Consider the following 26,106-nt stretch of genomic DNA (forward strand, 5'->3'; position numbering starts at 1 on the left):
CTAATGTCCTTTACTGTTTCTGTTATTGCCTTGCAGTGCATGACCTGTCTATCTCCCCGACTTGTCCGAGAGTTCCCCAAACTGAACACCATTTCTGCTCATCACTGTGGCACCAGGTCTAGCACAGAGCTCAAATACCCACTGTATCCTCCTCTCCCCTCTGCTCATCTCACTATGTTCATGAGAGAGATCCAATTGTTTATTGAATCTCAATGCCAAAGTGGAGATGGATGATGTCTTTGCAATAAATGCAGCCCTTGAACAACTTTTCAAGGTCAATGAAAATACATGGAACCAGACTCCATTAAGGTCAGACCTATAAGGGGGCTTCACTGCTCACTATTATCTTGCTTTTGAGTCTCAGTTCTATTCACCCTTTGAAGTTGAATGGGAAAAACTTTCCCAACTTTGGGGGGTTTGCTGGTCTCTGGTTTTTAGAGAGTTCTTGTCAGTATTTTCTAAGAAGAAAGAAGAACAGGTAAATTTTTTAAAACTCCTCCATCCCTAATCACATTTCATAAAACCAGGATGAATTTTGAATACATGAGAGGGCTTAAACATTCCCTAAATATGAATCTGTGGATTCAGTAAATTAACCCCATGGATATACTCCTTCAGTGCAGGGAATTTTCTTTTTCCGTTCCTTTTCTTTCACTACAGCCTTGCTCATAGTCCAGGTGTAGCGAGCAAACCCGTTGTTTGTTTTTTTAATTGATTTTTAGAGAGAGAGATAGAAACATTGATGAGAGAGAAACATCATTGATTGGCTGCCTCCTGCATTTGCCCCCCTACCCCCCACCACAGTGAATAGTGCTTGGGGAGGTCTCCAAGTTCACATCACCATTGGAAATATTAAAAAAGCACAAAATTACCTACCTTGCTGGCCACAACCAGCTGAACCATTCCAGTGGCTGAGCGAAGGATGGCCACAGCTTCCTCGTGGGACAGCCCGACCAGTAAGTGACCATTGATGACCAGCAGCTCATCTCCTAAGGACAGTCTGCCATCCCTGAGGAAACAGAGATGGGAGAAAACTCCCTTATCAAGACATCCTGGGCCTGAGAAGGGACATTGTACTGGAGCCAGGAGGGTGGTGACAGGAAACAGTTAAAATCAGGCTAAAGAGGAGACAGGGGCAACTAGAAGTATTGGGTTGGGAGTGCTTTATTCTTTGGTCTGGCTCAGTCCAGGTTCCCATTGAGAGGAGTATGCTCCATCATCTTAGGTGGTCACCTCCTAACAGGCACGTTTGGAAGTTACCACCATGTAACCTGGCATTAATGCCAATGAAATGTCCCATTTCAGTGGAGACCATGACAGAGGAAGCCAGACCTGAAGGTTTTAGGAGAGTCAAGTCATTCTTAATCCTATTTGCCATCCTTCCCTCGGACTCAGTCATTAGTGTTTCATTGAGCTGAGTGCAAAGAGAGTAAAGGCATCATTCCCTAACCCATGCCCTCTTTCTTCCAGGTGGCATGCCCCTGGCCAGATTTCCTCTGTGGCACCTGGGACACCACACTGCATGTGTCTGTCCATCTCCCCCTGCCCACAGGGTTGTAGGGCCTTGAGGATAAAGTCTCTCAGCTCCTTTTCATCCTGCCCTAGAGCCAAGCTTCATCAGCAGAAGGATGAACACAAAAATGAAGAAACTAATCTATTGCCATTGCAGGTATCAGACTGGTTCACAAACGTAGGTGTACAAACATTCCGCTTCTTTCTTTTCTTTCAATTAAATTACAGCTGACTCAGAGCTTTCTTCCTTGGGCTGGCAGGGGCACAGTTGTCATGGGAACTGGCTCCCCTAGGGTGAGTCAAGGGTCTGGGAGGAACACTCTGCCAGAGGGTTAGGCAGGCCCTTTCATGGTGCATCAACAGTCTCATGGGTTCCAACTGAGCCCCCCAAGGGTCTGGTCTCCCATGATCCCAAAGGAGCCTGACATTTTTCATCTTCATTGCTAAATAAGGGACAGGAAATCTTGTGAAGCTGAGAAACTCTAAGCCTAGGGTTCCACCATCCCCTCTGTGGGCGTTGTATTAGCACCCGGGGTACACCCTGGGACACATGCATGTCTCCCATAGTCCCATACCCACCCAAGTCTGCTTCTCTTCAATCTGTGGACCTTTGCTCCATTGTTTCCTTTCAACAAATCAGCCAACTTCCTTCCACTCTTCCCTCCCTCACCAGTTTCTTTCCATCCTCTAGGGCTCGCATCATACTCTTTTCTACGAATTCAGGCTTTAAAAGAAGGAGGACAAGGGGCACCTGAGACTTTCAACTGCCTCTGCTTCTGTCCTTCAAACACCCCTAAGGTGGAAAAATGCCAAGGACCCCACTAGTTGCTTAGAATGGAGAGAGAAGGGGAACAGAGCAAGCACAACACCAACCACAGAGGACGCACACCTGGACCCTCAGGGAGGTGTGTGGTGGGCCACTCTGGAGGACAGGGATTCTGGAATTAAGAAGAATCCAATGGTTTTGGCCAGTGTCCCCGGGTTGACTTAACCACAGCACCACCGAGATCATCCCTGTTCCCATCCCTTTGTTTCCCTCTTTCATCCCATCTTGCTCTCCTGTTACTGACCAGAATGCCCACGTGTGAACTATACACCCCAGAGGCAGATAGAGACACACACACAACTCCCGGCTAAGGGTGAAAAGAAATGAGAAACCCACTATAAACAGCTCACAGAGAAAACAGACAAGAACAGCTCTATGTAAGCTTATCTCTGGGCAGAGGAATTTCCTAATTGCCAACTTTCCAAAGACAGACTAGAACCTAAGACCTAGGATTAGTGAGAAAACGGCTACCCGATGGGAGTTACTTAAAGCATACATCATTTGGGAAGTTTAATGATGCTCTCCTGGATAAAAATGAGCTTCATTCTTCAATAAATACTGTCACACAGATAAATGACAAGTGTAGTTAATCTTATCTCTACTTTAGTCATTAGCCTACTTTCTAGTTAGAGGACTGATGAGCAGGAAACACTTTGTTAGTCTGTACCCTGGTTCTCTCGTTAGTTTTCCATTCTTTAAGACTAAATAACCTTCAGCTCCTTCAACTCCACCTCAAGAGATCTACTTCTGAGTGCCCTCTTGACCTTGGGCAGGCCAGTACTGCTTGGGTTTGCCATATCTCCCTCATTATCAGGGTATCTGGCCCAACCAATACAAATTCCAGAACACTACATTCACCTTTCTCACCAGTGAAACGCTATATGCCTATTGTATACATGTGGGCATGCAACATGCACATACCCCACTGTGCCTTGCAAACAGTAGATGCCCTATGTACAGCAGGTCCTTGAATAACATTTCATTCAACATCGTTTCATTGAAATGTTACGAGGTGCTGTAAGAACTTAACACTTGTTTATATCAGTTAGCCTATGGTAAAACTGGTTTGTTATACATTGTTCTGCTTAAAGTTGCAGCACCTGTCGATGTTAAGTGAGGATTTACTGTACAGGGTAGCAATTAGCTAGCATGGCCAAGGGCATGCCTTAAATTTGGGGACCGCTACATCCCTGTAATTTCAACAGGATTTCCTTTTTTTTTTTGTACGACCTCTGCCTAAGCACTGTCTCTCTTCCTATTTCAGATAATTGTTCAGATTGGAAAAGTTCTGAGGAATGAATTTTTTTCAGGTCACAAGGAGAAAGGTTCACATTTACTTTTCCGCCTTCACATTTGCAGGACAGAGATACGAGTATATGAGTGTGTGTAGAATCCTGACACCACACGTGAACTGTGGTCGTATTTAAAACCAATCACTTTCCCACGTCATTAGTCACTGTCTTCTGGAAATCAGGATGTCAGGATGTGGTATTCTGTTATCTGGCACAGTCTTGATAAGAAACCACATATGACTGGCATCCAAAAGTTAGGATAAGTAACATTTGCTTGAAACTCAAAGTGGACTAGAAAGAAATCGCATTTCTCCTTGATGGTTTGGGGAGCCTACAACAACCCCAGCAACTAGCCACTTCCTATGCTCAGAGATAGGTTTAAATAGAACCACTCAGGTCTGATGTCCCTCTGTGCTCCAGCATAACCCTTGTGAACTGTAATGGCTAGTGCTTTGACCAAGTGGAAGTCCCAGGGCCCAGGGGCAGGGAAGGGAGAGGATAAGAAGAAAGAGAAAGGAAGAGAGTTAACTAGTCACCTGTGAGCGGCACCTCCTTCCTTCACTTGAGTGACAACGATAGCGTGAGGTGAGCGCTTTGATCCTCGGCCTCCACTAACCTGAATTCCCAGCCCATCTGATTCTTTAAGCAGTTCCAGCTTCCATATCCGGCCAACTTCCTCCTTGGAAGAAAAAGTGAGCACACAATGAAGTACACAGACAGATGCACAGCACTGACGCAGGAGAGGGGAGCTGTTGGATCAGGTCTAATACTCATCACTTTTCAACAGATATCGCAGGTGACCACAGGAGACAAAATGCTGTGGATTAGAACAAGTCTCGCTGGCAGTGCTGTCCAATAGAATGTTCTCTGATGATGGGAATGGCCTATGTTTGCACCATCCAACGTGGAGTCCCAGCCACAGGTGGCTATTCAGTGCTTGAAATGTGAGAGGCAACTGACACAATGAATTTTAAACTTCATTTAATTTAAATAGCCACCTATTTAATGGCTAGCGGCTATGATACTAGACAGTACAGCAAGACTGATTATTGAATTCCCTGAGCAGGATTCTATTAAGTGAAGCTGCTTGTGCCTGAAACCCAGATACCACTGTGCACACAGCTAGTAATTAATAAGGGAAGATGAAAGGGAGACAAGCTAGGTCCTGGCGCCAGGAGACTTCCGCTACATTGAGCCCAGCTCTGAAGCTTAGTACTTCTGAAAGTCACCTGATGCCTAAAAACATCAGTTTCCTTGCCTCTAAAGTGGGGATAATTATTAATATTTCAGGTTTATTATTAAGGTTAAATGAGATATTTATGGAAATAGGCGGCAATGATCTCAACATCTAGTTCCCCATTCTAGGTACATAATAAATGTTGATAGGTAATCAAGTATTACTTATAGTAGTAAAATCTGCATATATGTTAAACATATCACATTGAATTGAATCTAAAACTTCCTTAGAACATATAAATGAGATCTTTGGTAGGAGAAACCAAAACAGTAAATTAGTTGATGAATTTGTTATCGACTTCTACAGACATTGGTATATACACTCTTTCAATACATTAAAAAATTCAACTCACAAACATTTATCCTCTTTAAAAAATGAGTAAATGTCTCTAAGTCCTCTGGACCACAACCTCTGGAACACCTTTCTCTCTTCCCCATTCAGAAACAGCCTCCCTGGCCCTCAACGTCTCACTTAGCTCCACTGATTCAAGAAACATCTCTGAGAATCACTTAGCCTTTCTGATTCAGTTCATTTCCCATAGACTTCCCATTTCACTCCAAGGACACTAACATATTCCCACTGCAAAGTGTTTGAGTTCCCTCAGCTACTTAGCTATTCCGAGAAAAGAAAGCAAAACCTGCCCAAGTGGTCTATTCTGAGTCTTATTTGGGCTCACACCTACAGTTCTTTTTAGCTCTAGACACATGGGTATGGGTCCCAATGCATTCTTCATCTGCTTTCTTCATCCATCATGAAGGTCCAATGGAACCATTAGTAAGGTCCCCTATGGACAAAGCCATCATCCCCCTAGAAATAGGCAATCTGCCCATTCAAGCTGCTGGCAAAAGAGAAGGAATGTGAAGCATTCAGAAAATCTGAAATGCATACTGTCAGAAACTAAAATGAAACTTTATGCAATAGTAAAAAAAACAGATGTTGAATGGTCACTGATGTGCAGCAATAGGAATGTCTGGGGAAATTATTACCAGACAGAGACCTGTTGGATCCTAACTTTTTCTAGTGCTGCTCAGTGGGGCTCCATTACCCCAGCAACATGCAGTGGGTGCCAACTGTCTCCTTCATCCGCTCACCACAGACACACGAAGCCTGTCTGGCCAAATGTAACTTCAGAAGTCACTGGCTTACCACAGCAGTTCATGAACTTGTCAACAATCTCTATATCATCCCATCGGCTCACTTAGGATTCCACAGTTTTTGGTTTGTTGCCTCTGACCTCTGGAACACCTTTCTCTCTTCCCCATTCAGAAACAGCCTCCCTGGCCCTCAATGTCTCACTTAGCTCCACTGATTCAAGAAACATCCTTGAGAATCAGTGCTACTTTCAACACTTCCAGGCCATGAGAGCCTGTGGCCTATCAGATGGATGGCCCCAGAGGGAACAAATTCAGGGACACTCTGGTTCTCTGTTGTCCTGGCTCGCTGGGCATCCCACACCAGCACATGGTTCAGCCTGTGGCTGCCTCCCTGGGCCTCATGATGCAGATGAGAAACTAGAGTAGACAGTGGCCTGATTTGCTTTTTCCTTGGAAGATATGCCAATGGCTCCCGGAGTCTTAAAGATGTAGGACAGTGCTTCGCCCTCTCTCAGTAGGAAAAGCCATGGAACTCTTTCCCAAGAGCCACGGGGACCACTATTAGAGTCTAGAAATATGAAAACTCATTTGGTTTTAGCTCAAATTAGTAAAAGCCTACCCATCCCCACTACTAGTTACACCACCATTTCCCCTTCCCTACTGTTCTTTTGTTAACGTGTTTAAGAACACGTTAGGTATGCCTCATAGATGGTCTGACAATATTAGATTTTTAAATCCTTTCAGAAATAGGACTTGTGATAAGAAACATGCAAAACTATGCTAACTGGGAAAGAATAATAGCTTAATGTATCCTTGACAGAAAGTTAAACACAATTTTTGTCAAACGTGCCCACACACCCACTTCACACCCCCACTCCATACTCCTGCCCCTGCCCAAAACACATGAGTTAAAAGCAAAATAAAATACATGTCTAATAAAAATGGCTTCAGAGGGCAGAAAAGACCAGTTTGTAACCTAGTCTCCAGATATATCAGTCAAGAAACACACCACCTCTCATCCTTTTATCCAATACATATTTTGTTTATTTTAAATTATTTTTTTTGAATTAAAAAATATTTTTATTGATTTCAGAGAGGAGAGGAGAGGGAGAGAGAGATAGAAGCATCAATGATGGAGAGAGAATCATTGATTGGCTGCCTCCTGCAGGCCTTCCACTGGGCATCGAGCCTGCAACCTGGGCACGTAGCCTTGACCGGAATCAAACCCAGGACCCTTCAGTCCACAGATTGACACTCTATCTACTGAGCCAAACCGGCTTGGGCTATTTTGTTTTTCAATAATTGAAAGTAGGAACTCTAAGGAGAGAGGTCACAGAAAGCAATGCAAGTTTCCTTGCCTTGGAATTTCTTGGTCATCTAATCAGGAGTTCAGAGGTACACAAAGGAAGGCACAGACAGGAAGAGGCAGATGTTATCAGTCTCAATTGTACAACTGTCAGTATGGCATTAAATTTATCTGCCTATAGATGAACTCAGTGCTCAGTTAAAAATAAAGTCAGTGTTTGAAGTTTATTTGGCAAAAGCTGGTATTGGCCAAACACCAACTGGCCAACTTAAATATGATAATATTAAGTATTATTAATATTATTACTGCCTCCTTACAGTTCCTCTTGCATATCTTATACACACTTCAGTGTGGTCAAAACAGGATTCTCCTCCCCCACTCCTGACTTTCCTATCTCAATGGGAAAAATACTATCAACTACTCAAGATAAACAGGATACACAACCCAAAAGCCCACAAGTTATCTTTGATTCCTACTTCTACTGCCTAACCCAAACCATGAGCAAGATCTTCAAGCTCTACTTGCAAAATAAACCCACATCCATCTCCTTCTGTCCCTCTTCCCTGCTACCATCCTGTCAAAGCCAGAGCATCTTTACCTTGGGTTATCACAATAGTCTCCAGTCTGGTCTTTCTTTTTAATTCTTCACCTCCTACAACCCAACTACTCTCCATTACACAACTAGGGTGAACTTCAAAAAACCCCACAAAACTCATGATGCACTCAGCTTAAACCTTTCAACAGCTCCCTTAGAATGCGACCAGCTCCTGATGATGGCATACACCACTCTTTGTAATCTAGCCCTGCCCACATCTCCTGAGCCACTCCTAGGCTCTACCCGTCACTCACTGTGCTTCAGTTTCTCTGCTCCTGGAACATTATCATCCTTGCCTTAGGGCAGTTGCACGTGCTGGCTGCTCCCTGGGAACATCCTGCTCCCAGATTTCCAGGGCTACCTTTTCTTGACACTCTTCAGCTCAAACATTGTCTCTTTAATGAGGTCTTTGCTAGTATCCAGTATCAGTTAGCCCCCCACCCACGACACTGCCCAGCCACCACCTTTCACTTCACCCTGTTTTATTTCATTTATAGAACTCATCACCATCTAACTCTCTCATTTGTTTATTTGCTTATTTATTGCTTGTGGCTCCTTCTATGTGATAAATGCCAAGGGAACCTTGTCTCTCATTTACCAATGGGTTCTCTATAACAACTCAAACAGCGCCTCACACATAACAATATGCATAAGTGCCATGAAATTAACAGTTCTAAGATGTTTATCCACAAATCTTACAGTTCTTCAGAAGTTATTGAGACTGACATTAAGAGGCTGGCTCAGATGCGAGACCTGCGTGTTTGCCAATGTTCAGCGTGTGAACACTGATCCAGTTGTAGACACGACTGAGTTCTGAAACAGATCCCGTCTAGACAGATGGCTCAGGCTGCGGTTCCCTTCACGTGGGCTTAAAGGGCAACGAGACTTTGTCAGCCTGGTGAGAAAAAGCCAAACCACAAAATTGGACGCTGTGGACTCCTGCGCGAATGCCACCAGAGGGCTACCTTTCCTATTGAGCGCCAAGGACTGTGTGAGCATACACGTGCACCTCTTCATGGAGGCAAACAAGGGGGTTTGTTTACCAAACAGGTTGGCACATTAAAGGGAGCTGTCTCGGCAGCATTTAAATGACCTCATCTTCTTCTGGAACCAAAAATACATTTTACAACAGCATCTTTGCCCCAAATGTGAGAAGACACATCACCCAACTAGAATTTCACTGCAGTAAATACTCTGGCTCTGATTATAATCCTATTCTGAGACTGCTTGATTCTCCCTTCTTATTTAGAATAGTCTGTAAGCTATGAAGAAATGTGTGATCATAATGTCAAAGCTGCCATCCCTTAGTCATCAGACCAAAATGCTGAGGTGAGAAGGTGGAAGCTCAGAGAAAGGACACGGCACCCAGAGAGCTGGGCTGGAACTCGGGTCCATCTCTCAGGCCTGGTGCTTTTGGGCGCCTTTATTAACTAATAGCTACAGAGCACCTACAGGTGCAAGGCACTGAGTTAGGAGAGACAAATAAGGTCTTTGCCCTTAAAGTCTACTGGGAACCACAGCCAAATGGTATTTGGAATATGTGGGATTCATGCATTGATGAAGATAAACAGGGACTAATGCAGGAGCCCAGAGAGGAGATGTCTGAAGATGGGGGCGGGTTATGGAGCCTCCTTGAGAGGGTGTTATTGTGCTTGGTTTCCAGGAAAGGTAGAAGCTCAGCTGCGGAAGGGAGAAGACAGTATAGTGAGAGCAGCATCTGCAAAGGCTCAGAGACAAGAGTGAGCATGGCCTTTTGGAAAAAAACACACACAACAACTATAACTCACCCAGCCCAAATCAAGGAGGCAGAGAGTTAAGGAGGGATCAGATAATGCTGGGCCTCACGCACTATGCAAGCCAAGGTGCTTGGCTGTTACCCCAAAGGCAAGTGGACCCGTCAGAAGTGTTTAAGCAGTAGTGTATGCGGGCATGCTGGTGCATGTGCAATGAGATGTGCCCTCTGGTTGCAGTGGGGACAGCGGATGATGCGATGAGAGTGGGGACAGTGAGAGGGGTAGGAGACTACTGTGACCGCCCAGATGAGACATGAAAGCAGCCTGGCCCCGACCTAAGGTTGTGGGAGTGGAGGAAAGAGAAGTGGGGTGAGCAGGGAGATCCTAAAGGAAGCAGGAGTTGACAGGACTTGGTGATTGACTGGACAAGGTGTCAGAGAGAGGGCAGAATTTCAGCTGACTCCAGGACACCACTGTCCCCAGCTTGGGATAAAGACATTTCCCAGGACATGGGACTGTCGTTGCAAAACCAGGGAAAGTTCTGGGCAAACCAGGATGAGTGGTCACTAGTTGAGGCAGGTTTCTGGTTTGGGCAGCTTGTGGGTGGTGAGACCTGGAACGCTGGAGCAGACTTAGTGGTGTGGGAAAGGGATGCATTGAGGTTTAGGCATGATGTGAAATAACCAAGATGGAGACATCCTGTAGGCAACTGGTAGAAACTCGGGGTTCAGGAGGGAGGTGAAGGTGCAGACACGGACTTGGGAGACATTACCATGTAGGAGGACACAAGTTCACTCAGTGACCACGGGGGCTTCCTAGAAGAGGATCATCCTGATGCTGCGTTTGCTTGCTGCAAACATCAGGGACCACCTGGGAGACGTCCTGCATGTCAATCTCCTGAGTTTCCCATCCTGCCCTGAAGATTAAGACCTTCCTGAAGTCTCTGCTAAAGGCCCAAGGAAGGTCTGGTGCTGTAGAGGGCAGGTTACAAGCACGAGGGGAAGACAAAGGTCCCCAGGGACACATGCGCCAGCAGTGAATAACTCACCTGCCTGGCAAAGGGTAGGATTGTTTTTGTTAAGTGACTACCTTTGGTTGTATTCATTTTTATCACGCAGCATTACAAAAATACTACACATATGTCTAAACAGGCTTGCAAAAACTGTCACCTCGGATGAGTAATGATTTCTACTAGACGGTATAAGTCACTGAACACATCTCTAAAACTGCTTATCTATGTCCTAGGAGGTTCTTATGTTTTAGATGATGGGCCCAAATTTTATATTTTTAAAAATGAATCTGATTGCATCCCTATCATTATGTGCTAATATTTTATAGAACCATATAAAATATGTGTGTTTTTTTTAAAAGAAGGTATTTGTTAGAGAAAGTATTTTCCTACAGCTCTGGGATACAGGATATAAAAGCATATAAAAATCAGTAACAAATAACAGACTATGAAAAAGGAGCACCTGACAATTAAAAATGGTCTAACGATCACTATAAGCCTTCTCTGTAATTTATTAAGTCTTTTTAGATATATTAAATCATTAATAAAGCAGAAACGGAACAGTTCTGACAGGTTTAATCTCCCATTATTCAAATGGATGGAATTTTCCCCCTGAAAGGCTTAAGAGGTAAATAGCTAATTTTTGTTTTTCTGGAAATTCCATTTTAGCATGGCCTTGGGCTCATTCTGGAGTAAAATATAAAAATCCACCGGCCCAAGGACCTAAGTAACCTTCTGTGAAGATCTACTGGGTACTATCTGAATGTGGGGGGCGGGGGAGCTACTTCTATCAATTTTTGATAAATGCATCTAATGATGACACTTTTGGGGTTGAATTCGTGTCTAAGAATATTCTGACTTTCCAAGACCAAGAGTCACTAATACAGTCTATAGATTATGGACAGGGATGAAGAATGCTAATTCCAGCTGATAACTCTCTTCTTTCTATAGGCATATGGCCTTAAAAAAAAAAATGCCCCAAAGGCAATAGATCAAGTTTGTTTTTTCGCCAGAATTTTCTTTATATTTTCTTGGATATGTGACCTTGAGTGTAAAAGTCAGGTACTCTGATAGTTGTAGTCTTCAGGTAGTCTAATGTAGAAGTTCAAGTTTATGTTATTTGCCTTTAATTAAGATGAGCAGAGGCTGGACCAGAGTGGTTCAGTGGTTGAGTGTTGACCTACGAACCAAAAGGTCACGGTTTAATTCAAGGTGAGGGCACATGCCTGGTTTGCAGGCTTGGCATCCAGTGCGGGAGGCAGTCGATCGATGATTCCCCCTCATCATCGTTGATGTTTCTATCTCTCTCTCCTCTCCCTTCCTCTCTCTGAAATCAATTAAAAAATATTTTTAAAAAGATGAGCAGAGGATGATACTTTCTTAAAAGTTTGGTGTTTTTCTTTCTTTTAAGAGCATTCCAAATTATTTTCACTCATCTACAACAAATGAAAGCCTGTTCTTTAAATTGTATGTGAGAGTCAACCTTAAATTTTTGCTACCTTAAACCTTCAAAATGATTAAAGATGTCAATACTCTTCCCCCCCCCCCCACTGACCTCCCCCCGGCCTCCCCTACCTCCAGCGGGGTCGGGGGGCGGGAGAAGAGACATATGTACTACTATTTATAATACCTTAAACAATAAAAAAAAATGTCAATACTCTCTAACTTATTTTTCTTCATCTCAGCTTTCTACATATTTACAATCTAATCACTGGGGGAAATCATATCAAGATATAGTATACATTGATAAGGAATACACAGGTTGTTCCAAAAACATGTATACACACTTTAACAGCTGATGGCTCGTTTATTTTGTTTCGGCCAGACTAAGTTTTGAACAAAGGGAATTCAGCCTAAAATGCTACTAGAAGTTTGAAAATGCAATTGAAGTACAAACACTGCCTTTATAATTATTCAAAGTGTGGATACAAAGGGCATGCTCCCCAAAATGTATACACACTTTAATACCAGATAACTCATTTAATTTTCACACTTAACTGATTTAAAATAGTAGGTGAAGCCAGACTACTAGTAAGCTTTGAACAAAGAAAATTTACCCACTAGATTTTTTTTTTATGGGGATACATAAAAGATGAAGTTTATGGGACAAAACCAGCAACAGTTGACGAACTGAGGGTGCACAAATACTGAATGAAATGATTCTTGATGGAGTGGTTCCATTGCTCCATATTATCAGCAGTGCCTGGACCAGAACAGGCATCAGTTTGAAAATAGGTATTGACAAAAAAAAATTATTCATTTCTGTAGATTCTTTTAAATTTTGAAAATGAACTGACTTTATAATCATTCAAAGTGTGTATACATTTCTGGGGGTACCCTGTATTATAACACAGGTGTTACTTGCTTTTTCTAAAGTTCATGTTATGACACCACGCTTTTACAAAAGACCTACAGTAGACCTGTTTTCACTCACTGAAAGAAATCCAAAGAGGACTTTTGCTTTTATGAAAAGAGCAAAAAGAGAAAATAGCGTCCAATACTTGTTTTCCAGGGGGCGGTTACAGAGGCAGCATGCACCCCAAGCAGTGAGAATGGCACTACTTTTACTATGTTAGTGTTATTTTAGATTTTGTGTGTTATTTGTATGATTGGTAGATTATTTGGGGGACCTGGGAATGCAAAAAAAAATGTTTCCATATAAATTAATAGGAATTGCTACTTTGCTTTAGGCCATTTCAGCTTATAAAAGGTTTATAGGAATACTAGAGGCCCGGTGCATGAAATTCATGCACAGGTAGGGTCCCTGGGCCTGGCTGGCGATCAGGGCTGATTGGGGCTACTTTTGGATGGGGGAGGGACTATATTTTTATTGACCTTAATTTTTGGGGTGGGAATTATAATGCTTTCTTTGCCCTTCATCCTTTTTGGGGGAGCATAACTTGGTAGAAAAGTCATTGATAAAAACATTGATTTTTCTTCTAATCTGTTTACACATTCCATCCACAAAGATGCCTCCCTCTGTGAAAGGCTTTAAGACGATCACCCAGCTCCTCAAATGAAGGAATGTGGTCCTTTAAGAGAGGGTTATTTTGATTATTCTCAACCCATTATACAGATTGGCTACAATTGCAGAAATATGCATAAAACAGCCTTTAGAAATGACATTCACTCATATGGTTCCACCTCCCAACAAAGCTGAGCTGGATACTTCCCTCTGGGCTCATTTTCCACCTTTCCAACTCTCTCCCCCATTTCTAGGGTGCCTCCTGAGTCAGAGAAGACACCAATAAGGAACCACTTAGAATGTTATAGCTTCATTAAGAATCCACAGGAGCCCTAGGCTCAATGGATAGAGTGTCGGCCTGTGGACTGAAGGGTCCCGGGTTTGATTCCAGTCAAGGGCACATGCCCGGGTTGTGGGCTTGATCACCAGAAGGGGACATACAGGAGGCAGCCAATCAATGATTCTCTATCATCATTGATGTTTCCATCTTTCTCTCCCTCTCCCTCCCTCTCTAAAATCAATAAAAACATATTTTTTAAAAAAAGAATCCACAGGAGTATCTGCCAAGAGGATTCTTGGAAAGAGCATGCTTGGCCTGCAGAAATGTAACTTAACGAGAGAGAGCTGGATAAAACCGGGGAGACCATTTGAGGCTAGAAGCATGCCTCAGATGTGCTTCAGAATATACCACATCTGCTTTGCCTTTAGGTAGTAAGACCAGCCCTGACCATCACAGCTGGATATCATAGTATCAGAGATGTTTGTGATGTTCCTAAACTTCGCTGGAATTCAGCAGTGTAATAACATAATCCCATGAAAATGTCACTGGTTTTGAAGTGTTAAAAATAAAAGCAGATGCTTCCCTGCATGCTGGACATCCTTCCTGTGTAATAGCGAGGCTTGGATATTTATGCTATCAACTGCCACCAGGAATTCTTGGCCTCGCAGTGGCAATTCTCCTGGTGACAGCAGTGATAAATAATGATGCAGTTCAAGTACTTCATCTGGGCCTCATATGACTCAAATTATTCCACAGAAGGCTTGCATTTTCCACTTAGGATCACTCGACTCGCTCTCTATTTAAGTGGGACGAAATGACTTGGACTTTTTGGTTGTTATTGCTATGTCCTCTGATCATTTATCTTAATAAATGGGTTGGCTTCTAAATGCAAGTTCACCTTAGACATATTTTCTAAGCTTTAAAAAAAAGCAACTTCTAAAAAAACATTACTTTTACAATTCAGGTTCCGCAAGCAAACCAAACCTTACCTTCGCCAGGCAGTCGCTTGATTGGAAGTCCGTCTTCCCCGATTTTGAGAAGTGGCATTTATCATTGCTTGTGGGCAGAGGAGTCTCTGTCTTTGGAACTCTAGGCTCTGCCCCTCTGTCCACGTCTGACCCGTCTAGATGGGATGCAGCCACTTCCTTCAGAGAGTCTGGGCCATTTTCTAGCTCAAAGGCATGGCCATTTCCAAGTTCTGGGTCTGGGCCATTGTCCAGCTCAGAGACGGGGCCATTGTCCAGCTCACACCCAGTGCCGCTCTTGGATTCTTCAGTGGCCTTGTGGGTAGAAGGCCTGGAAATGACTCCAAACTTTCTTGTTCTCTTCCCCTTTTTCACGGTTCGGTCATCCAGCTCCAAGGTCGGTGTCTCTCCTGGCTCCGAGCTGTTGCCGCTGTTGCCATTGTAAGGAGAATGGACCTTGTGCTTGAAGCGGCGCAGCATGATCAGGTAGAGGAAGCCGCCATTCCAGCACTGCTCAGCCAGGTAACTGCAGCAAACACAGACAAAGGAGCGGTTAGGACCCTCCAAGCGGCCCTCTCCACAATGCAGCGGTGGGCACGCTCAGTGCCCCACACAGGACCCATGCGATTAAGCAGATTGAGACTTAACACTCGTTTCATCCTTTTAATCTATGTAATTGTGGATGCTAAAAAGGACTCCAAAACAAAGCAGAAAAACCAAGTGAACTAGAACTTCCTAATGAAAGTACCCTAGGATAGGTAATCAGAGAAGGCTGCTCCTATTAACAGAGCCAATCCTAACACACCATTAAATTAAAAAGAAATCCTCCACTCAGCAACTTCTTGCATCAGAATTATCCTAGCCGCCCACTCTTACGGTTCCGACGTAGTAACACTGCAAGCTCCCAGGGTAAAATAGATTGGGGGAAATGTAAAGCTCTGCTCTTACGATCAAAAAATCAACTGCACAACAACAGGAACCTCTGCCTCACAGCAGTTAAAGGAAAAAGAAGGCGGGGGGTGGAGTGGTGTTGGCTGGTATCGAGATGCAACTGGCAGTAAGCACTGGCATGTGTGTCCCGCATTAAAGGGGTGTCGGCTCGTTTCTCGGTAATGTTCTAGTCTGGATTGTCCACAGCACACGTGGGCCATCGCTCCCAGTCTGGGCATCACATGAAAAGGAACACTGACAAAGTGGGCAGCACAGACCCAGTGACCAGGACAAAAAAGGCTGTGCCAACTGTGTGAACCAGAAATAGTGGGAGGGAAGAGGGAGCCTTAGCTTGAAGAAAAGAAGGGCCAGCTCAGTTGTTTTTTCATGTATTTCAGGGCTGCCAAACACAGAGGAGCAGGAAATAATAGAAAAGAGACGATGCACAAGAAGCCTGACACACAATACTACTCCAGATCTTAAAGGATAACAAGAAAACAGAACATCAGATGAGATGAGTAATTAGCGGTGATCACACCAAGTCATTAAAGCTTCAGCAAAGAAAATACTTGCTCAAAGTCAGGAAACCAGGCTGGGCTGGACCCTCCACCCGTGCCATCCAAGATAAGGAAGCATGAACCCCAGATGAACCCAGGGACATGCCTTTGCCACTGGAACCTTGCCACATTCTACACATCACCGGTTCCCAAGCAAACAATGTCAACAGCCACTCCTTAACGAGTCAGACTTGCTGCTGGTCTTCATGAGCCCACCAAGGAAAGGACTTCATTTTCAATCAGTGAAAAACAGAACTTTCCCCAGTAAACCAACCTAGCTACACTCCCTCTAGGCCTGAAACCAGCCCTGCGAGCTGGGGCAGTTTTTGCATGGGAAGGGGAGATGACCAGCTATGTTTAAACTGTAAAGTTCTGGGCCAGAGGCATATATTCCCCATACCTAATGCAATGAAAGTGACTATCCTACTGAAGAAGAGAATAATTCTGAATTTGCCATGGAGTAAAGTGAACAAAACAGAAGGGCCTTTAAAAATCAACCAAAGCTAATAAAAACTCTTTGATCCTAGGCCAGTGGTCGGCAAACATTAGTCAACAGAGCCAAATATCAACAGTACAACGATTGAAATTTCTTTTGAGAGCCAAATTTTTTAAACTTAACCTTCTTCTAACACCACTTCTTCAAAATAGACTCGCCCAGGCCGTGATATTTTGTGGAAGAGCCACGCTCAAGGGGCCAAAGAGCCGCATGTGGCTCGCGAGCCGCAGTTTGCCGACCGCTGTTTTAGGCTATAAACCATGGCAATAAACTTACACATAAAACCCAGGTAGATAAAAGATATCATACAAGACTCAGATTATTCTGTGAAATACAGTGGGAGGAAGAGGTTTAAAGACCAGTCCACTGGAGTATAGTAATGAAAATGAAACCTGGTTTTTAGCATAAATTTTCTACAGTGTTTAGATTTTATTTCCTTGGATTGTTGTGGTCTCTTTTCTCACACTAGAAAAAATTCTTGTAAAGGTATAAAATCCTAACAGCGGTTGGCCAGGTAGTAAGCGTTTCTTTGAGCAAACCACTATTATGAATACAATGCATATACTCAGATGTTATGGAAAAACAGATGTTATGCAGTAGTAAAATTGCATAACAGGTTGAGAATTAGATGCCCAAAGTTCTGCCTTTGGCCCAACCGTGTAAAGCAATGGTAATTTCCCCCAATTTTTATCAACTGGTGAATATATACACAAAATGTGGTACATCCATATAATGGAATATTATTTGGCGATAAAAAGTAAGAAGTATATGCTACAACTTAGGTGAAGCTTGGAAACATGCTAAGTGAAAGATGCCAGACCACCTATATGGTTCCACTAATTGCCCCATGTTCAGAATAGGCAAATCCACTAAGATGAAAAGTAGATTAGTGGTTGCCAGAAACTAGAGGAAGGGGAAAACTGGGACTGACTGCTAATAGGCACAGGGGTTTTTTAGGGGTGAGGGGATGATGGGAATGTTCTGGAACTAGGTAGTGGTGAATTAGATATATCCACTTAAAATAAAGTGGAATTAGATATATCCCCTTTAAAATGGCGAATTGTATGTTATTTAAATTATGTTTCAATTAAGAAAACAATAGCAAATAAAATAATATTGGCCAAGTTTTGAGTTCACTTTTGAGTAGGTAAGCCCTAAGAACTGTTTACAGAAGAAGAACCTGAGGCTCAGAAATATTGATTCACTTGCCCAGGTTCCCATGCTGCTAAGTGGGAGACCCAGGCCTGTCTGATCCCCAAGCCCATGCTATGTTTGCTGTGCAATTCTGCTTCTTCCATTGTTACCTTCCCAGGAGCTGCAGTCCCCTCATCTGTAAAATGAGGCGTTACAATGGGTCATCTAAGTTACTTTCATGTTCTAACGACTGTGGATGCTACTGTCCCAGGAAGAGTTCTGGGGGTTAAAGCAGCAAGCCTCCCAACAATCCCGTACAATGCCAAGGACAAAACATCACCCTGGAAAAACAGAAATGTTCTTCTTACATCCGAGTTGTCTAGGCCTCTTGGACATTTCCCAACAAACTGAGAGAGATTTCACCTGGGCGGGGGTGGGTGGGTGTCAATTCCTTTAAAATTGTTTCTGGGACTCTACCTTTTGTACCGAAACGCTGAACAACTTGGTGGGTTGTACAGAGGGACCTTCTTTTCAGCATCCAAAAGGCTGGCCCATTGACTCAAGTGTATCTTTCTCATCTCTACTCTCACGAAAGCTCTACGAACCTTGGACGGTTCCATGACTGAGAGTATTTTATTCCTTCTGCAGAGTCCACACTCAGCAACATTACAAAGCAAGAGGAGTTGATCTTTAGTTCAGTACCACCTCCCTGTCCTCTCCTGGCTTCCTAGCAATAAATAAGACCCTGTCACCTTCAGGGGAACTGTATGACAGGTTGTTTTATTTCTTCCTGGACACAGAATTTTCTAAGGTCACCCCAAAGACAAAGTGTAGTGAATGAATTATGGGCACTCTAGAAAGTTGGTCAGGAAGACTTTTAGGCAGAGGGTAATTTTCTTACAATTGTTTGAGAATCATCTTAAATGCAATGCCCCCACATTCCCTATTTCCTAACATTTCCAGCCCCTTCCTGGCTAATTCATACTTCCACATCCCCTTTTCTGTTCAGGAGGATTCGTAGCCACTATTAGAATCTGTAAACTTCAAAGTCAACCTTTGAGAAAGAAGGAATGGAATGTAATCTCATGACTTAGAAAAAGTCTCATCCAAGGCCAGTATGGCTCAGTGGTAGAAACATATCCAGAAATGAGGTTCCGAATTCTAGCTTAGAACCCTGCTTCTGGAATGTGTGTGGTTCTTCATTTCACTCGACCTCTGCAGGCATCTTTCAGAACAGATCCCTTTCTTCTCCCTTCCCCTAAAAAAGTGCTTTATACAAATAATGTTTTGAGTGCCTCCTCTGTTTCTTGAAGCTCTGTCATAATTCTGGAGTCTGGCTCTTCAGGGATTGGCAGGTGAGATTGGTGCTTGGAAAAGCTGAAGTCTGGAGTTTGAAGAACATGAAAATGGAGAGGTAGGAGACAAGAGGGGGAGGTATTGGAAGGCCAAAGACACGCATTATTTATCCATGCCCTGATTCCGTCAAAAGAGGGTTTGAGGGAGCTATAAAAGTTTGATATCCTGGACTATTTGGCCAAAGCCCTTGGAAGGAGCAATCTCCAGGTGTCTTTGAAAACCATTTTGGGCATTCAGCCATCGATTCCTGATGCCTGGCACACAGTGTGAACCCACAAAGGGGTGCTGCCAAGCTGAACCACGAGTGTCTATCCATGTGTAATTGAGAGTAACCTGGCACCACCAACGGGCACTGGCCTGTACTACAATGCCATGAAAACATGGCATAACTCAGAGAACACATGAAGGAATTCTGAACTCGGACTTTTCGCCAAAGCAGACATTCATCTGACTATGCCAGGTTCCCAGGGGACAGCAGGAGAGTAAACACTGACTACAAGAAGATGTTTATAGACAACAATTATGACAGAGCCTGAGTTTTATGGAATGGAACCAGCTGCTCACAGCACCTGGTCTAACACACAGGACAAACGGAGATCAATTTTTCTTGCCTAAGAAGTAATGGGAGGCTGAAAAGCTGTTTGTGGTCCTCTGAAAACCTGCTAAACCAAATTAATCCAGAGGGCTGCCTGGGGTTGTGTGTGAATCTGTTGGTTCCCAGAGAACAATGGTTTGAGAGGAAGTGTTAAATACATACAGATTACTTTCCCAGTGAAGACTTGGCTGGGAAACAGAGGAAGGCAAGTATGGACAGCTCTATAAGAGAGGATGGGAAGATGATGATCATTATTTCCTGGAGTCATTTAGTAACCACGTTCCCCCAGGGCAGTCTCTCTCAGGTGTGGCCTCCCAGCTACGATGAATCTGGGGCATACTTCTCCCAGATTCCACAACCCTCCTTAGTAAGAGCCAAACTATCTTTGGAAGACGCTGAAAGTGGTGCTGATAAGAGTGAATGATATCCTTGGTGCTCATAAGGCCTTTTCTGAAAATCAGTCAATGTACTCCTTTCCTAGAGCAGCGAGGGAGAAAGTCAGCCCTCATCAGCTGGAGGAAGATGGGCTCAGGCACCAGTGAGGCTTTGAAACGGGATCAGTCAACGCTTACAGTAGAAATAAACTGGGACAGTGTTCCAACTGCTGCTTTGCGGGAGGGCTACTGATGAAGCCAATTTTTACCACTTCTCACCTCCTCTATTCTGCATGAATGGCTGGGGTTCAGCAATTCTTTCCTTCTCTCCTTTATCTGGAGTCCAGAGTAAAGAATATAGATAAATCAGTATGTTTTCTTTATTATAAAATGTGTATTAATTTTTATCATAAAATTGAGGTGGGGGAACACAAGTTGAGAGTGAAGAATCGGAGTAACTGTTTATTTGATTCCCCCCCCCCCCCGACCTACCTATAATAATAAAAGGGTAATATGCTAATTAGACCAAACGTCATTCCAGACGTCCTTCTGGACAAAGTGGGGGCCAGAGGAAAGCCACCCGGGTCCCGGATGCCTGGCAGCGGTGGCGGCCAGAAGGAAGCAGCCCGGGTCCTGGGTGCCAGAGGGAAGCCAGTACCGGCAGCCGGGGGAAGGAAGGCCTACTCTTGCATGAATTTTCGTGCATTGGGCCTCTAGTCTATAATAATAAAAGCGTAATATGCAAATCAACCAAACAGCAGAATGACCATCCAGACGACCTTCCGGATGACCACGCTATGACATGCAGTGGCGACAGGCCAGCCAAGGCGGGTGTGGTGCAATTGGTTCGGGGGCCCCGCCATTGCCCAGCAACGCTGTGGCAGGTACGTGGGGCCAGCCAGCGATTGCCCCACAGAGGGAGGCCCAGGCCAGCAAAGTGATCGCACTCCATACCTGTCGCTCACAGAGGGAGGCGACTGGTGGTGGGGGGTGGGAGGGCAGTGCCACACAGATGGCAAGCAGTGGCAGTGGCGGGGGCAGGGCCAGCTGCTGGCAGCCAGGGGAAAGAAAGCCCCGATAGGCCCTGATCACCAGCCAGGCCTAGGGACCCTACCTGAGGGGTCCCAGATTGCAAGAGGGCACAGGCCAGGCTGAGGGACACCCTCCTCCCCCTGCCGCCGCATGAATTTTATGCACCAGGCCTCTAGTAGTACAATATAAGCCTTTCAAACCCAAACCAAAATATCAGTTACCAAAACTTGTTGCCATCACCACACAACAGTGAAATTTAAATCATACTCATCTATACACCAGCACAGAGGTCCACATTGCCCTCAGGGAGATGGAGCGTGGGGAAGTAGCGAGTACAAATAACGCTAACACTTTGGCCACTGCTATTTCCATGAATAATAAGCTGTCTTTTCATCTCTGACCCAAGAATAGCGTGTCTTCTGCTGGCATCCATGAAACCGTGACAGGCTGAGCTATTAGTTTACTGGTAGAGTAAAATCATAGTTTTGACATAGATAGCAAGACAATACACAGAACTGGTTTATATGGTAATTGGTCTTGTTCCCCAAAATCAAACTTATAAAAGGAGCTCAATGATAAAGTGTTCTTGGCACTAGTCACTTTTAAATAAATATCACTATGCACCCTAAATCAAACCAATACTGAAAACAAATCTTTAAACAGAGGAATGATGTGAGGAGGAGGAGTAAGAAAGACGGTGGGTGCTCTGCCCCTTGATTCCACAAACACTGATTGAATTCAGTGTGTCGGCCTCGCAGGCAGCAGCTACATTTGTGTCCATCAGCACTAAGCGTACCCCCCTCTGGCCCGTCCCTGCTCAGATTCCATCTCCTGCAAACACAGGCTGCACTCTCTGTTCTGTGCTGAAGCAGAGCTATCTCTCTCTCTGTTTCCTGCTAAGAGCTTCTGGATATAAATGGGTGGAGGGGGGAGAGACACTGCAGAAAAACAATGGATAAGCAGCAGCTAAATCGTATGACCAATGAAAAAATTATTTTGATTTCCATGCAACGAGGTGTGACTGATTTTCATGTTTATCTGAAAACCTCACCTCTCAAACTAACAAGATTGGTTTGGATTCACAGCTCTCATCGCAGAGAATCGCCACTATAGGATGCACTGTGCGGGTCCAACTCCAGGACAGCCTCACAGGAAGGAAACAGAATATCCTGGAGCAGTAAGTGCACATGAACTTTCACTTTTCCTCAAAGGTTTTCATGCACCTCATTCCTGCATCAATCAATAAAAGCTTTTCTAAAAGCAGCCGCATGCCTTTTGGAAGCAGGAATTCAGAAGCTAAATTAAGTTGAAATGACTGATCAACAATGAAAGCTGACCTTGTAAAACACACTGTGGAGCTCCTGGCCCTCGGAAGAGAACTCCAAGCTCCTACTTGGAAATGATTGCACTTCTTTATTAAATTGCTGTGAGAGAAGCAGGGTTTTTAATAACAATCTGAGATCACCTGCAGTCCATACAGAATCAAGTTAGAACTCCAGCCACACGGATTTGCTAACTCATCCTGGTGATGGTCACGTTTTCCCAGGGGACCGAAGGGAGAGCTGGTAAAGTCAGACTCCTCGGTACACGAATGAGTCAATCTCACCTCACCAGGGAAATGATGAGCACCAGACTGTACCTGGGAACTCGGTTCACTTTTGTTCTCATGACATAATGCTATTTTTTTGTTTATACAATTACTACTTGGTCCTTACCCATCCATTCGTTCATTGATTCATTCAACAAACCGTTACTGAGTACCTACTTCATGCCAAACACTGTTTTAGGCACCTGGGGTGCAGCAGTGAGCAAAATGGCTCCTGTCCCTGTGGAGCTTGCAACCTAGCATGGGAGACAGACAGTACACAGCAGACCTGCTAAAATAAGCATCCGACTCTACAGTGCGTCAGAAGGCGAGACGCGCTGTGGAAAACAGAACACCTTGAACAGGAGAGAGAGGCCTGAGCATGCCAGGAGCTGGAAGAATCAGGCGGAATCTGAAACACTGTGGCAAAGGCAGCAGCCCTGGGGGAGTGCCTGGAGCAGACACTTGAAGATGAAAGAGTTGGCCATACAGCCGCCTGGAGGAACGTTCCAGACAGAGGGAAAGCCAGTGCAAAAGTGGTCCATTGGAAGCGGGTCTGTGTCTGGTGTGTTTGAGGAAAATCAAGGAGGCCTTTGTGGCTGCAGGGGAGTGAAGCAAGGAGGGGAGGAAGAGAGGAGAGGTAACGGAGACCAATATATTGCAAGGTCCCGTTAGATGTTTCAAGACTTTTGTGCAAAATGGGAGTGTTGAGTTTTGAGCAGAGGAGTCATGTGATAGACAGTATATTTTGAAACAACCCCTATGTTTCTGTGTTGAGAACTGGGCAAGAGTAGATGGAGGGAGACCAGAGAGGCCATGATGTTCGGAAATTCTAGGGAGACACAGCTCAGGTGGAGCAGCATGGAGATGGTAAGAAATGGCCCGGATTGTGATCTGCTCTGAAGGTCGAGTCAACAACTTTTGCTTTTGGATCCCATACAGGGTATGAGAGAAAGGGAGAGGTCAAGGACGGTGTCTAGGGGTTTGGCTTCAGCAACTGAAGGATGGGGTCCCATCATGTAGGCTGGTAGAGCAGCCTTTGAGGGTTGGGCTCTTTGACTGATTTTGAGTTCGGAGGCCTATTCTGGAGTTAAGTTCTGGGTGTGTTAAGTCGGAGATGCTTGTGTGGTTGTTGTGTGGGCAGCTAGAGATCTGAATCTGGATTCTGGAGCAGGGGACTGGTCTGGAGACAGAAATATGAGAGGTGTCAGAACACTCATGGTATCTAACGCCTCCTGAGGATAAATTCCTTTAGGTGAACTTTCAGCGCCCAAAGTTCTTGCTGAGTCAAAAGCACATTCCAGTGTTTCCTATGTACTCCAGTTTTCCCTCTAAGTCGGGGGCAATAGTTTAGAATCCCACCAGTCGTGTCTTAGAAAACCATTTGTTCCTGAATATTATCACCCTTTTGAAGCTTGGCCAATCTGACAGTCAAAAGCGACCTCACGTCATAGTTTGCAAGTCAGTAATGACTAGTGAGGTCAAAATTCTTAGTAGCCATTTGCTTTCTTTGAAAATGGCCTAGTGATGCTATTTGCCAAGATTTCACTGTGTGCACCCCCACACACTAGCACAGGGGCCGGCACATAGTAAATACCACAAAAAATGACTGGGCAATGAGAAGATCCCTTCTACTTACAAAGGCTCTTTAAAAACAACTTTGTTAGGCCTATTTTACCTATCATATTATTCACCCATTTCAAATAGATAACTCAACGAATTTTAGGAAATTTACCAAGTAGTGCAACCATTGCCATAAGTCAGTTTTAGAATATTTTTGTCACCCCAATAAGACCCCTTGTGTCCACTTTACAGTCAATGCCCTTTCCCATCCCAGCCACCACCTTCTGTCTCTAAAGATCTGACTCTTCTGGACATTTCATATAAATGGAAATGTACAACATGTGGTCTTTCCTGTCTTGCTTTTTTAGAAAAACTTTTTTTAAATTTATTGAGGTGACATTGGTTAATAAAATTATATAGGTTTAAGTATACAAGTCTATAACACACTCTGTTGCTTCTTAAAAGCAACTTCTTCTTGGTTGGTCCTTACTCACCAGACTTTAACTACTTCTGCATCCTCTATGTCATTTACCCCCTACAAAATCTTCATGCTCTTTTGATATCTTTCTCATTTTGCTCAGATCACATCCAATTATCCTGAGAAGATCACCTTCATGACCCCGCTAGCACCTCATCCATCCCTCCCCCTCACATTATTCCAGCAAATACCCCATTCCTTCCGGTTGAGGCTATGGATACCCAGGTAGCCCATCTACCTCCAAAGTTCCTTATGTGACCTCACTAGGCATTCTTTCCCAGGTGGTCTTCTTGAGTCTTCCCACTGGTCCCACATCATCGTAAACCAATGGCTTCAAAAGGAAATCTTTCCTCATTAACATCAACTAGGCAACGGTCCCAAAAACCAAGTTAATGTCATAGTGTAATGGAATATGTACTATATGCTAATATATTCAAGTCACTGTGCATTCATATTGACTGCATTTAATTTTTTATTTTCTCCATGTTGTTTCTGAATCTTGGGGTCTGCTGGATCTGCACTTTGCATGGATCGATGCTAATGAAGCTCCATTCCTCCCCTATGTCCTGTTCCCCGGCCAGCCAAAGACACTGACTTCATATCACAGAGCTCTTTGCTATGACTTGCCTCTGAGGCTGAAAAAAGGCTCGGTCCGAGGAACAAAAAGCCAGGTCAGCCCACCACTCTTGCCTGATATCCTGCTGTCCAGTCCTCCCAGGTACATTTCCTAAGGCAATGCCTGTGCTTTCCCACAAATGGCGTTGCCCTTGTCCTCCCTGTGGAAGAGGCTACTATCAATGCTCAAGTATAACTGACGGCAGACCACATCCCACAGATTATGCTCAATTTGGTTTCTAACCTCAGAGCCACCAAGCCCTGAGAAATGTGTCAAAATGTCTCAGACTGCCCTAGCCGGTTTGGCTCAGTGGCTAGAGCATGGGCCTGTGGACTATAGGGTCCTGGGTTCGATTCCAGTCAAGGGCACATGCCTGAGTTGCAGACTCGATCCCTAGTAGGGGGCATGCAGGAAGCAGCCAATCAATGATTCTCATCATTGATATTTTTCTCTCTCTTTCCTTCTCCCTTCCTCTCTGAAATCAGTAAAAATATATATATAAAAAAAAGTCTCAGACCCAGGGACTGAGTTCCACATGGCCTCTGCCACACCCCCTGGTTTCTCCACAGTGAAAGC

At 44.2% G+C, this 26,106-nt stretch overlaps 1 protein-coding gene across 1 annotated transcript in view; it reads right to left on the bottom strand.

The window, feature by feature from the left end:
- PDZD2 (PDZ domain containing 2) overlaps window positions 1–26,106 on the bottom strand; it is a 115,684-nt gene that overhangs the window by 64,291 nt on the left and 25,287 nt on the right. The window contains exons 2-4 of the mRNA XM_054714352.1: window positions 14,839–15,340; window positions 4,167–4,309; window positions 877–1,009 (exon numbers count right to left, since the gene is read on the bottom strand). Coding sequence (XP_054570327.1) covers window positions 877–1,009; window positions 4,167–4,309; window positions 14,839–15,294 — 732 coding nt within the window. The 5' untranslated portion in view covers window positions 15,295–15,340. The remainder of the gene's footprint in view (window positions 1–876; window positions 1,010–4,166; window positions 4,310–14,838; window positions 15,341–26,106) is intronic.

This window comes from Eptesicus fuscus, chromosome 4, assembly GCF_027574615.1.
Source record: "Eptesicus fuscus isolate TK198812 chromosome 4, DD_ASM_mEF_20220401, whole genome shotgun sequence".
NCBI classification, from domain to species: Eukaryota; Metazoa; Chordata; class Mammalia; order Chiroptera; family Vespertilionidae; genus Eptesicus; species Eptesicus fuscus.